General features: G+C 48.3%; 1 protein-coding gene across 3 annotated transcripts in view; it reads right to left on the bottom strand.

Annotated features, from left to right (window-relative positions):
• Positions 1-12,192, bottom strand: part of KAZN (kazrin, periplakin interacting protein) — a 1,229,740-nt gene that overhangs the window by 21,283 nt on the left and 1,196,265 nt on the right. For all 3 annotated transcript variants that reach the window (XM_008951836.4, XM_014342705.5, XM_034955817.3), the window contains 2 exons: positions 2,461-2,666; positions 1,918-2,036 (listed from right to left, as the gene is read on the bottom strand). In XM_008951836.4, the coding sequence (XP_008950084.2) occupies positions 1,918-2,036; positions 2,461-2,666 (325 nt within the window). The remainder of the gene's footprint in view (positions 1-1,917; positions 2,037-2,460; positions 2,667-12,192) is intronic.

Genomic DNA, 12,192 nt, shown 5'->3' on the forward strand with positions numbered 1-12,192 from the left:
GATGTGATGGTATTTGTGGCTGGGGCCTTTGGGAGCTGATTAGATGAGGTCATAGGAGTGCCCTTCATGATGGGATTATTGTCCTTACAGGAAGAGACCAGAGACATCACTCTCTCCCCCTCCCTCTTCCTTCTTCCCCATGTGAGGACACAGCAAGAAGGTTGCCTTCTGCAAGCCAGGAAGAGAGCCCTCCCCAGGTCCCAACCATGCTGGCATCCCGATCTTGGACTTCCAGCCTCCAGAACTGTGAGACGTAAGTTGTTGTCTAAGCAACCCAGATGGTGTCATTTTGTTATGGCAGCTCAAGCAGACTAAGACAGCCCCATTTAGGGGCTGTGTTGTGCAACACACAAGTGCAGGCCATGCTGGGGGATGAGGCTGTCGGGGGCAGGGGCTGGGCAGGCCGCACCCCTGGGAGGCAGAGGACGGTGGGGACATCCTCCCCCCATGCATTTCTTCTCTTCAAAATCAAAGTGGCTTTTAGTGTTTTTGTTTTTCTGCCCTTGCCCCCATTACAAAAGTAATCTATGAAAAGAAAAGAAGAAAAGCTTATCCCCATTTAGGGGGAACCCAGGCAGTAGCCCAGACTCCTGAAGTTTTTGAAAGATGAAGCAGTCATCCCCACCCTGTTCAATGAACACAGGCAGTGTTTATGGACCCTGCTGGGTGTGGGGTAAGGGGGCAGGAGGGATTTCCTACTTGGGTGACCAAAGATGGTGAGGGGATTCGGGGATGGCTTTAGGGGATTCCTGGATGGAACTGGTTAGGAGGTGGGTGCTGGGTGTAAGGTGCTTTTGGGACCCTCAGGAAGGAAAGCCCAGCAGGGGTTGCCCTCATGGCCCCCCTCCCCATCCCTCAGCCCAACCCTGTCTCAGACGAGCCAGCATCCTGATGGTGCCAATGAGGCCTGGCACCTTCTTGCTCTGAGTCGCTCCCTAAGTTTCTGATCCAGTCTCACCTCAGTACTTCCTGCCACCCTAGAGTCATGCCGAGGGCCCCTCTCCTGCACACATGTGGATTTGGTTTTCCTGCTTCCAAACCAGCCGCTTTTCCACCCCAAACCCTGCTTCTAAAAAAATCCCTAAGCTGCTTCTGCAAATGAAAGCACACACCACCAGGTTTGATTAACTAACTACACAAAAATGATGGAGAAACCAGTGAAGGACATAATTATGCAAAACAGAAGTGTCAGATTTACAAAGCGAGTTCTTCCCCTCTCCACATTCTCAGAACGGGGTGGGACGGGGTGGGGGTGGGGGTTCCTTCCCTTTACCCTGTAGCTGCCCCTGCTCAACAAATTTTGCTCACAGAAAGCCGGGAGAGAGGCAGGCAGGCCGGAGGCAGAGCAGGAGTGGTATGAGCAGTGGGGATGGGTGGCCTGCGGGGGTACACCTGATGAGAAGGCCCTGCAGCCATCCCAGGTATGCTTGCTAAGAGAAGCCCCCTCCACCTGGCCCGCTCCTCTATGGGAGAGGTTTCACCAAGCCCACTCATGCCTACTTGATCTCTGCCTGCCTCAGCTCTGCCTTGCACCGTTCTTCCTCACCGTGTTATGGCAAGAGCCAGGAGCAGACACCATGGCGGCCCAGTGTGCAGAGCCGCTTGGGCTGGTCCCGGAAGGCAGAGGAGTGCTGGGGGGCTCGTGAGGTTCCCGCATTGGTTGGGGGTGTACTAGGGCCTTTGGGGCCTCTCGTCTTCCCCATGTGTCTGTCTTTCTACGGAGGGGGCTGGCCCAGAGCAGGGCTGGGGTATGCCCAAGCCCCCTCATCAGGGGCATCCCCGGACCATCTTAGTCACACCCTGATGTCCCCCACCACGTGGTTCAGCCCACAGTGCCCCGCTCACCCCACCTGTGTGACCAAAGGCCTCAGGATGACTTTTTCTCTCCTCCCCCGGGGCCCCTCGTGCTGGGCTCACCTGCGGCCTGCCTCGGCATCACGGTAGTCCTCGATGGCCAGGCGCAGCTTGCGCCGGTGCAGGGAGCTGCACACCCCAAGGCCCAGCTGCAGGTCCTCGTCACTCAGGCTCAGCAGCACCTGCCCCCGGGAGGGAGTGTCATATGGGGGCTGGGACAGCTGCCGGCGGGGTTCCTGCCCTAGAGGGGGTCTGTTGTCATGGGGCTCCTTCCCCATCTCCTGCCCACCTTTCATACAGTGGTGGGCACATGGAAACCTCTGCAACTCTGATGTGGGGCGGAATCCCTGTTCAGGCAGAGGGAGCTCTTTCCCTTAGGCAGGTAAAGGAAACTTGGGTGCATTGTCAGGATGAGGCAGCTGAGGGCTCTCTGCCTTGCCAGGGAGGCACAATGAGCAGGTACATCAGAGGCTGATTGCATTGGCTAGCTCCTAGATTGCACCTTCTCCTGACTCCAGGGTAGAGTGGGGGGCAGGCCAGCTTCTGGGTACGTAAAGCTCACAGAGGGCATGGGTGGCATCCCATAGGGGGCCCGGAGTTGCCTACCTTCCCGCTCTTCACGTTCTCCGTGCAGGCCTTGACGTACATAGGCATGGCCATCACCACCTCCAGCCAGGCCTGGACGGTGCCCGCCTTCCAGTGGGACATAGGGGTGGTCCTCACCAGCTCCACCTGCTGCAGCCGGTCCATCTGCTCCTCGCCTTCCGACAGGCTGAGGCTCTGCCGCGTGGGGCTGCACTGGCTGTCCGAGTCTGCAACACACAAGTGCAGGCCATGCTGGGGGACGAGGCTGCTGGGGGCAGGGGCTGGGCAGGCCATACCCCCGGGAGGCAGAGGGTGGTGGGGACATTCTCCCCTCCATGTATTCTCTTCAAAATCAAAGTGGCTTTTGGTGTTTTTGTTTTTCTGCCCTTGCCCCCGTTACAAAAGTAATCTATGAAAAGAAAAGAAGAAAAGCTTATCCCAGAAAAAAATAAAACAGAAAATGAAGATCACCCCATGTGACTGTGAAAGGAAAATAAATCTTGGGACCCCAAACTCATTAAGCCAAAGGGAAAAGTCAAGCCGGGAACTGGGTCACACAAACCTGCCTCCCCGTTTTGATTCCTAAATAAGATGAACTGCTACACACCTCCCTCATATTTTGCCCACAAGGAAATTCCTGGTGAGCTTGGAGATATTTACCCTAAAGCATTTCTGTTAAAATTCACCATGGCAATGTAAATGGATAGCTTATCTTTACACAGTATTCACCCCTCTGCTCACCTGGCACAAATGCATATCTGATTGTTCCCCTGCCTCATTTATCTTTATCTTATGTAAAAATGTCGATTTCCTGCATGTTCCCCATCTGTCTATGTTACCTTATGTAAAAATGCAGATTCACTGGGCCAGACAAAGGCACGAATGATTATTTTCCCCCACCCCCCTCTTACATGAAACTGTGTACTTCTCAATATCCTTTCCCCTTTAAACCTGGAGCCCTCAAAATCATCTTCGGAGAAAGGCACAGACCTGTCTCCTGGGCGCGCGTCCTTAACTTTGACAAATACACCTCCTAAAATGACTGAGACCTGTCTCATCATTCTTCTCGATCGACACCACCTAGAGACAGCAGCTGTTAAATACTCTTTGGGATACAGAAAAGCCACACTTACAAACACACGCAGACCCGCTTGCTTACGGGGTGCGTGCATTTGAGGTGTGTGCATTTGTGATATGCCTGTTCACTTTCGCTGTGGAGGAGACTGTTCCATCTCCACAGAGACCTGCGGTACCTTTTGACCGCGCGGGATTCATCAGAAGGAGGCTCCGTAATTTATTTCACCTCCTACTGATGGGCATGGCGGTTGTTTCCAATTTTTCACTATTGTAAACAACACAGCGGCAGTCGTCTTTGGGCAACTGGGTGATTTATTTTCGTAGGATAAATGGAACCCAGCTCCATTCCTTAATACACTGAAAGCTGTTTCTGGAATGGCCCTCACAGACCAAAAAAAAAAAAAAGTTCATCCACCAACATTTTCTAACCCCACTCTTCTATATATGGTTGGTTGCATCAATGCCTGGTAAATATGAAAAGTTCAGGTTACAGAGACTCAATTGAGAGGGGAAAAGAATCTCTCTAAAACAGGGTTCGATAAAAACCTAAACAGGCCGGGCACGGTAGCTCACGCCTGTAATCTCAGCACTTTGGGAGGACAAGGTGGGCAGAATGCTCGAGCTTCAGGAGTTTGAGATCAGCCTGGGCAACATGGTGAAACCCCATCTCTACCAAAAACACAAAAAAATTAGCTGGACGTGGTGGCGTGTGCCTGGGGTCCCAGCTGCTCAGGAGGCTGAGGTAGGAGGATCTTTTCAGCCAGGGAGGCGGAGGTTATAGTGAGCCAAGATCATACCACTGTACTCCAGCCTGGGTGACAGACTGAGACCCCATCTCAAAACAGAACAAAACAAAACAAAACAAATAAAAACACACACACACACACACACCCAAACAGACAAACTCAATACCATGAGAAACAGCAAGTATTTAAATATAACTCTGACTGGCTGGGCACAGTGGCTCATGCCTGTAATCCCAGCACTTTGGGAGGCCGAGGTGGGTGGATCACCTGAGGCCGGGAGTTCAAGACCAGCCTGACCAACGTGGAGAAACCCCGTCTCTACTAAAAATACAAAATAAGCCTGGGTGGTGGCGTATGCCTGTAATCCCAGCTACTCGGGAGGCTGAGGCAGGAGAATCGCTTGAACCCAGGAGGCGGAGGTTGAGGTGAGCCGAGATTGCGCCATTGCACTCCAGCCTGGCCAACAAGAGTGAAACTCCGTCTCCAAAAAAAAAAAAAAAATCAAAAAACCCCCACAAAACCTCTGATTAGAAATGACCCTGCTGAAATTCAATATTATAAATCATTACAAGGATGTAAAAAAAAAAGCTTATCCATCCATAAAGACAGGACACAACATTAAAACAATAGGTGATAAGTCTACACAAATGTTCATAGTTACTGCCTTTGTGTGCTGGGGAGAATATGGTTATTTTCTTTTTGTTGTATGTCTCTGTATTTTCAAAGTTCCCTAGTAAACATGTATAGTTTTGTACTAAAAACTTTGGAAAAATTAAATACTAGGAAGCAATATGAATGGTTATTGATGAGAGTTTGTTTGAAGGAATGACGCTCCATTCATATGTTGGAATATGTGCAATGAATAAAAAGTCCTGTCACGGGAAAACATCCACCACCTATTGCCAAATGAAAAAGGAAAACATGGCCGGGCGCGGTGGCTCACGCCTGTACGGGCAGGTAGATCACGGTGAAATCCCATCTCTACTAAAATTACAAAAAATTATCCCGGCGTGGGCGTGGTAGCACACGCCTGTAGTCCCAGCTACTCCAGAGGCTGAGGCAGGAGAATCACTTGAACCTGGGAGGCAGAGGTTGCAGTAAGTCGAGATCGTGCCACTGCACTCCAGTCTGGGTGACAGAGCAAGACTCCATTGCAAAAACAAAAAACAAAAAACAACAAAACACGGCAGGCTCAGTGTAACCCTGACTGTGGTTTAAAAATTATATGTAGATGTAAAGTGTATAATTATTATATACACGTGTGTGTATACAATATACTAGGTGGAGAAAATCTAGTATATAAAAATATGTAAAGTACTAGATGGATCAACATGAAAAGTCTGTCTCTGGAAAAGAAGTGATAGGTAATTGTGCGAGTGTGTGTGTGAATGTGCCCGTGTGAGTGTGAGAGTATTTGTGACTGTGCATACTTTTCTGTCTCCCGTTTTCTGCATTGACTATATTATGTTTGATATGTAGAAAAAAGCCTAGAAATCTCACTTTTTCAAGTTACAAACCCCCTCCCCACAAGGCCTTCCCTCTCTCCATTTTAAACTCCTTGAGGGACTCTTTGAAAAGGACTGTATTCACCTGGTGACCACACACTCATCCATCATCCCCATCTCCACCAAAACCTGTCTCCCAAACACCTTGTGCCTCAGTTTCCTCCTCTGTAAAGCTAACCCGGTACCATTCTCTGCTGCCTGCCTCCTCTGTGGGCTGCCATGAGGACTCAGCGGGGGTGAGTGTGACGGGGCTGTCCGTGCTGGGACAAGTATGGGTTGAGAGGTCACTGCCAACATTATCACGTTTCCCTTCTCAGTGAGCCTAAGCCCTTTGTTTTTCCCAAGGAAGTGGCAGAGGTTGCAGAGAGCTCTGTGCAGGTCACCCGTCTGAGTGGCCTCCTGTTGCCATGGTGCCAGGAATGCGGAAACGGCAGCAGCTGCCTCTGCAGCCCCGCCAGGGCCCCACCTTCCTGCCAGGTGACAGGGCTGTCAGGCCGGGGTGCAGGCCGGCAGCCAGTGCTGGTGCCCGGCTCCCACGGACCGGCATGGCTTGCAGGGAAGTCTTTTGGATCAGGCACAGGACTCCAAGTTCTATAGGGATTGGAACAGGCACTGAAACACGGCATCCTTCCTGGATGGGAAAGAGCTGAGAGCCCCCGGGAGGCCTCCAGCCTGGCTGGCTTCACTCTGTTTTATTCTGCTAGCTGAGTCTCACCTCTGTTATGTGCTTCTGGGAAGAGGAGAGGTGATATGTGGCCAAATCTGGTTACCCAAAGTTCCAAGACACGGCCCCTGTCATCCATTTGGACCAGGCTTTGGAGTTGAACAGACCTCAGCATCAGGCAGATTCCTTGAAGCCTCCGTTTCTCCATATATAAAATGGGAATAATGAGAATATCTGCCTCGTAGCTTGAAATGAATGTTATAAACTCTGAATGCGAAGCTATGGGGGTGTGAAAGTTGCAGATACCAGGGTGAAATCACTTTTGTCAGAACCAGAAGAATTAGAGCCGGGAAATCATGAAGGAGGGGAACTCATGCTTGCATGTCTGAGATAAGGACCGTCTCAAGGACTTTCTAAAATAGCCCCCAAGAAATTCCTTCTTCAGGACTGCAGCAATTCAGATAAGATGTTCTCCAAAGAACACTGCCCAGTAACGTCGTCTCCACCAATGAACTGACGCCAACTCTAGCTTTGAGCCTCTGCAGCCAATGAAGTCTGTTTCCAAGCAGCTTATGTGAACTTCTCTCTCTCTTTTTTTTTTTTTTTTTGCCAATAAAAGCTTCCCTTTTCTGTCCCCTCTCCAGACGCACCTATGGCTTGCCACAGCTATGCTTCCAGAGACTAATCCATTTATGCTTACTCCCAAATACATTCATCATATAGGAGATACTTTTTTCTGATGTCTCTTTTTTCAGGCTGACAGTAGGCACTTAGTCAAGGCTGGCTATTGTTGGCAATAAGGGGCCCCTCTCCTGGGGCTTGGGCACTGTTTGGCCACACCTAGAGTTTAGCTGCAGCCGCTTCCTTCCCACTATATTCCTGGCTACAGCTTCGGTGCCTTCAGAGGGAACAAGTCCTCCTGGCTGTCCAGCCTGGCATGGCAGAAATTCACTGTCCCTGCTGGACTCTTGCCTGGTCAAGGTGGGAGGGGTGGGGCTCTCAGTGAGGTGAGGGTGGATCTGTCCGTTCTGTGCCCAGGTGGGTGGGTGGGGGGTGTCTGCAGCCCTTGGCTACGTCTCCCCAAGAAAGGGAGCTAAAAGAGCATGGGAAGGAGAGAAAGGAGATGGGAGCAGAAGTTGGCTGCTGCTCCTGAGTCCCCCAGAAGAGGGGAAGGTTCAAAGAAGAGGGTTTGGGGAGAGAAAGGGTGTCCAGATGCAATAAAGATGCGAAGGTAAATTGAAAGGAGGAGAGGGAGAGAGGGAGTCGAGGTCAGAGAGGAGATAACAGATACGTGGACAAACAGAAAAGGCAAACGTCTGGTGTGCAATGTGAGCGTGTGTGTGCGTGTGCCTGTGTGTCTTTGTGAGTGTGTGTGGGTTATTTATTTTCTGTAGTGAGCAGGCCTCAGGGTTGTGAGGGGAGCTGGCTTTACAGCTCGCATTATTTATGGAGTCCAGGCCCTAGGAATGCCAGAGGCCAGGCTGGGTTCATGTGCGCAAACCACACATTTTGGTTTCTGCAAGACAGCTATTCACCGCCCCTATTCACCACCGCCTCCTTCTCCCCCACCCCTGAGGACTGAGCGCCAAGGAGACGACGTGACAGAAGGGCTTGGGAGGAGTCTAGGGGGGCCTTGGGGTCATAAACCATTAATTAAAGGCAGTTTCCAAAATGCAGGCATTATGGGGCCAGATTTTATGTCCGGATTCCATCAATCCTGGCTTTTATTTCCCTCCTTCTCAGTCTTGAGAGCGGGAATAACTCATGTTGATGGCCAGGCTGCTCAGCGGAGGGGCTGCCGAGTCACGGGTGCTGGCTGAGTCCCTGGTGGAGTCTGAGAAGCTACCACTAAAAGGCAGTCACTTGGGATCCTTCCAGAAACTAGAAAGACTGTGGACTTTGGAACGAGAGGCTGTGCATCCTTCCACCCACCCCAACACATATGCACGCATGCACACCCCCCCCCACAGAATGTTAGTACTACTGAGTGTGACCATTGAGGTCTCCCCTAAATGAGGCCTTACAGAGGCAATTGTGTTGGCCCAGCATAGAGGTCAGCAGACTACGGCCTCCTAGGCCGAATCCAGCCCTCCCTCCTATTTTTCTAAATAAAGTTTTTATTAGATCACAGCCATGCCCATTTGTTTATTTATTGTCTAAAGCTGCTTTCAGGCTACAATGGCAGAGTTGAGACGTTGAGACAGGCCCACAAAGCCTAAAGCTTAAAGCCCACAAAGTTTTTTGGCCCAGTGCAAAAGACCACATAGAGAAACGCCTGGCCTAGAGGTTCAGAGGCTGGCACTGGAATATGGGAGCCCTGGGTTTGAATCCCAGCTCCGTGGCTTATCAACCAAAAGATCTCACGGAAGCGTTTTACATTTTCTCAACCTTGGTTTTCCCCTCTGTAAAATGGGGATGATAAGAACGCTTAATCTCACAGGATGGTGTGAGGATGAAATGAAATGATGTGTGCAAAGTGTTCAGCCTTGTGTCTGACATAGAGTGGATACTCAGTGACGGAGTGGAGGCCTCTGTCTCCTGCGGGCCCATGTCACTTACTGTCCAGACTGCTCTGTCCAGTACAGCAGCTACAAGCCACATGTGCCTACAGAACATGTAATGTGGCTAGCTCACATTGAGAAGTGCCTTAAGGCCTGGGTGTGGTGGCTCATGCCTGTAATCCCAGCACTTTGGGACACCGAGGTGGGTGGATCACCTGAGGTCAAGACCACCCTGGCCGACATGGTGAAACCCCGTTTCTACTAAAAATACAAAAAAATTAGCTGGGCATGGTGGTGCATGCCTGTAGTCCCAGATACTCGGGAGGCCGAGGTAGGAGAATTGCTTGAACCCAGGAGGCGGGGGTTGCAGTGAGCTGAGATCACGCCACTGCACTCCTGCCTGGGCAAAAGAATAAGACCCTGTCAAAAAAAAAAAAAAGAAAAAAGTGCTTTAAGCATAAAACACATACTGGAGTTTGAAGACGGTAGAAAAAAAAAGAATGTAAACTATTTCATAATCATTTTAAAATTGATAACATATTGATCATATTTTGGGTATACCAGTTAAATAAAATATATTATTAAAAGTCATGTCACCTGTTGCTTTTTACTTCAAATGTGGCTAATAGAAGGTATAAAGTTACACATGTGGCTTGCATTAGTTTCTACTGGACAGAGCTGGTCTGGATGGAAGATTATTTTTTTCTTTGGTTTGTTTTCTCATTCCATTTCCCCGCCACCCTCCGTTGGTTTGGAAGTTAAGCTTTCTCTGCTTCTAATTTTAGTATAGTAGTTGTAGTTCTCAAAGTGTGGTCCCTGGACTAGTAGCATCAGCAGCATCTGGGAATTTGGTAGAAATGAAAATTCTAGAACTGTACCCCAGATGTCCTGGAACAGAAACTCTGGGGGTGGAGCCCAGTGGTCTGCTTCAAAACCCCCCAGATAATTCTGAGGTATTCTCAAGTTCTAGAACCACGGCCTTAATGATTACCCTTGAAAAGTCACTATACCTATTTACCTTAATAAAACCTAGAGTTGTTCAATATCCTAATGCCATCCTAAATAGTAAGAATTATTTAAAATATATTAATTCTGCTCACTCCTCCTGACTTCCATGCTACCACATCCAGGATTTTAATTCTATCCTCTTTTGAAACCCCATAATTTAGACATTGTCACGATGATTATTTTATACTGATAATGTTTGCTTAAAATAATTGACTTACATGTTTACCAATTTCTTTGTTCATCATGTCTTCTTGTACCTCAGACCTTCCTTCTGGAATAACTTTTCTTATTCCTGAAGAACATGGTTTAAAAGATTTTTCGATTACAAGTGTTTTGGTAGTTAGCTGTTACAACTTTTGCCTATCTGAAGAAAGTCCGTTTTACCCTTGTGCTTCAAAGGGTTTTGCTGGGAACACGGTTTTAGGTTGAGAGTTTGCCTTTTGTTTCAGCGCTTTGACGATGTTGTTTCATGATCGTGGGTCTTCATTTCTGCCATAGAGAAGTCCACTGCAAGCCTAATTGTTCTTTCATTAGCTACTTTTAAAATTTTCTCTTTGTCAGCCAGGCGCGGTGGCTCATGCCTGTAATCCCAGCACTTTGGGAGGCCGAGGCAGGTGGATTACCTGATTTCAGGAGTTCGAGACCACCCTGGCCAACATGGTGAAACCCCGTCTCTACTAAAAATACAAAAATTAGCCGGGCGTGGTGGGGGGGGGGGGGCGCCTGTAATCCCAGCTACTTGGGAGGCTGAGGCAGGAGAATCGCTTGAACCCAGGAGGCAGAGGTTGCAGTGAGCCGAGATCGCACCACTGCACTCCAGCCTGGGCAACAGAGCAAAACTCTGTCTCAAAAAAATTTTTTCTTTTTGTCCTTGGTGTTCTGAAGTTTCATTACAATGTGGCTGGATGTGGATATTTAAAATTTATTCTGAATGATATAATTGTGCTTCCTGTATCTCTGGACTCCTTATTTTGAATATTCTGAACCATTATCTGTTACAATATTACCTCTTTTCCATTCTCTCGGTTCTCTCCTTCTGGGACTCCAGTTAGATATAAGTTGGACTTTCTAATTCTATTTTTTCCTATCTATCTTGTGACCTAGTGCTGTCCAACAGAACTTTCTGTGTTGATGAAAATCTGCTATAACCTTCACTGACCAATAGGATAGCCATTAACCACAAGTGGTTATGAGCTAATAAATGTGGCTAGTGGGTGGTGCGTGGTGGCTCACGCCTGTAATCCCAGCACTTTGGGAGGCTAAGGCGGGAGACTTCCTTGAGCCTAGGAGTTCGAGACCAGCCTGGGCAACATGGCGAAACCCCATCTCTACCAAAAATACAAAAATTAGCTGGGCGTGGTGGCAGGTGCCTGTAATCCCAGCTACTCAGGAGGCTGAGGCAGGAGAATCGCTTGTACCTGGGAGGTGGAGGTTGCAGTGAGCCGAGATTGTGCCACTGCACTCTAGCCTGGGTGACAGAGTGAAACTCCATCTCAAAAAAAAAAAATAATAATAATGGCAGAGCTAAAATGTGGCTGGTACAACTAAAGACCTGAGTTTTAGTTGTATTTAATTTTAATTAATTCAAATATAAATCTAAGAACATGTGGGCTAGTGGCTACTGTATTCGATACAGCAATTCCTCCTTTAGTTTTCATCTCATCTCTGTGCGTTGCATTCTTGGTAATTTCCTTAGGTCTTTTTTTCCATTTTTAAAATTATCTCTTCACCTATTTAGTCTGCTGTTTAACCCACCCTTTTATTTATTTTTAATGTTATCAGCTATATTTTTTCATTTCTAAAACGTTTTATCTGTTTTCTCTTTCAAGTTTTCCTGGTCTTGTCAGACAGTTTCCTGTTGTTTGCTCATGTCTGTGATTTCATCTGACATTTCCTTAAGTATTTTATGCATAGTATTTAGTATTTTATATTTGGTATTGATAATTACTATACCTGAAAAGGCCTTAGAGGGTCTAAATTTGCTATTTGTTTTTGCTGACTTTCACTCATGCTGAACACATATTTGATCTTAATTTGCAGGAATCTTTGGGTCTAAATAGCAGATGCCTTTCTCCAGAGAGGATTTACATTCACTTCTACTGGGGTGGGGAAGAGAAGAGGAGTGGGGATGAGACCCGGGTCCAGGGGCCACTTCATGCCCCTTTGAGAGACTCTGGTTGAATGACAGCATCTCTGGCTCTGTTCTTCCACTTTGCTATATCCCAAAATGTAACCCCCTGATAACAGTCCTG

The sequence above is a fragment of the Pan paniscus genome, chromosome 1 (genome assembly GCF_029289425.2).
Source record: "Pan paniscus chromosome 1, NHGRI_mPanPan1-v2.0_pri, whole genome shotgun sequence".
Taxonomy (NCBI): Eukaryota; Metazoa; Chordata; class Mammalia; order Primates; family Hominidae; genus Pan; species Pan paniscus.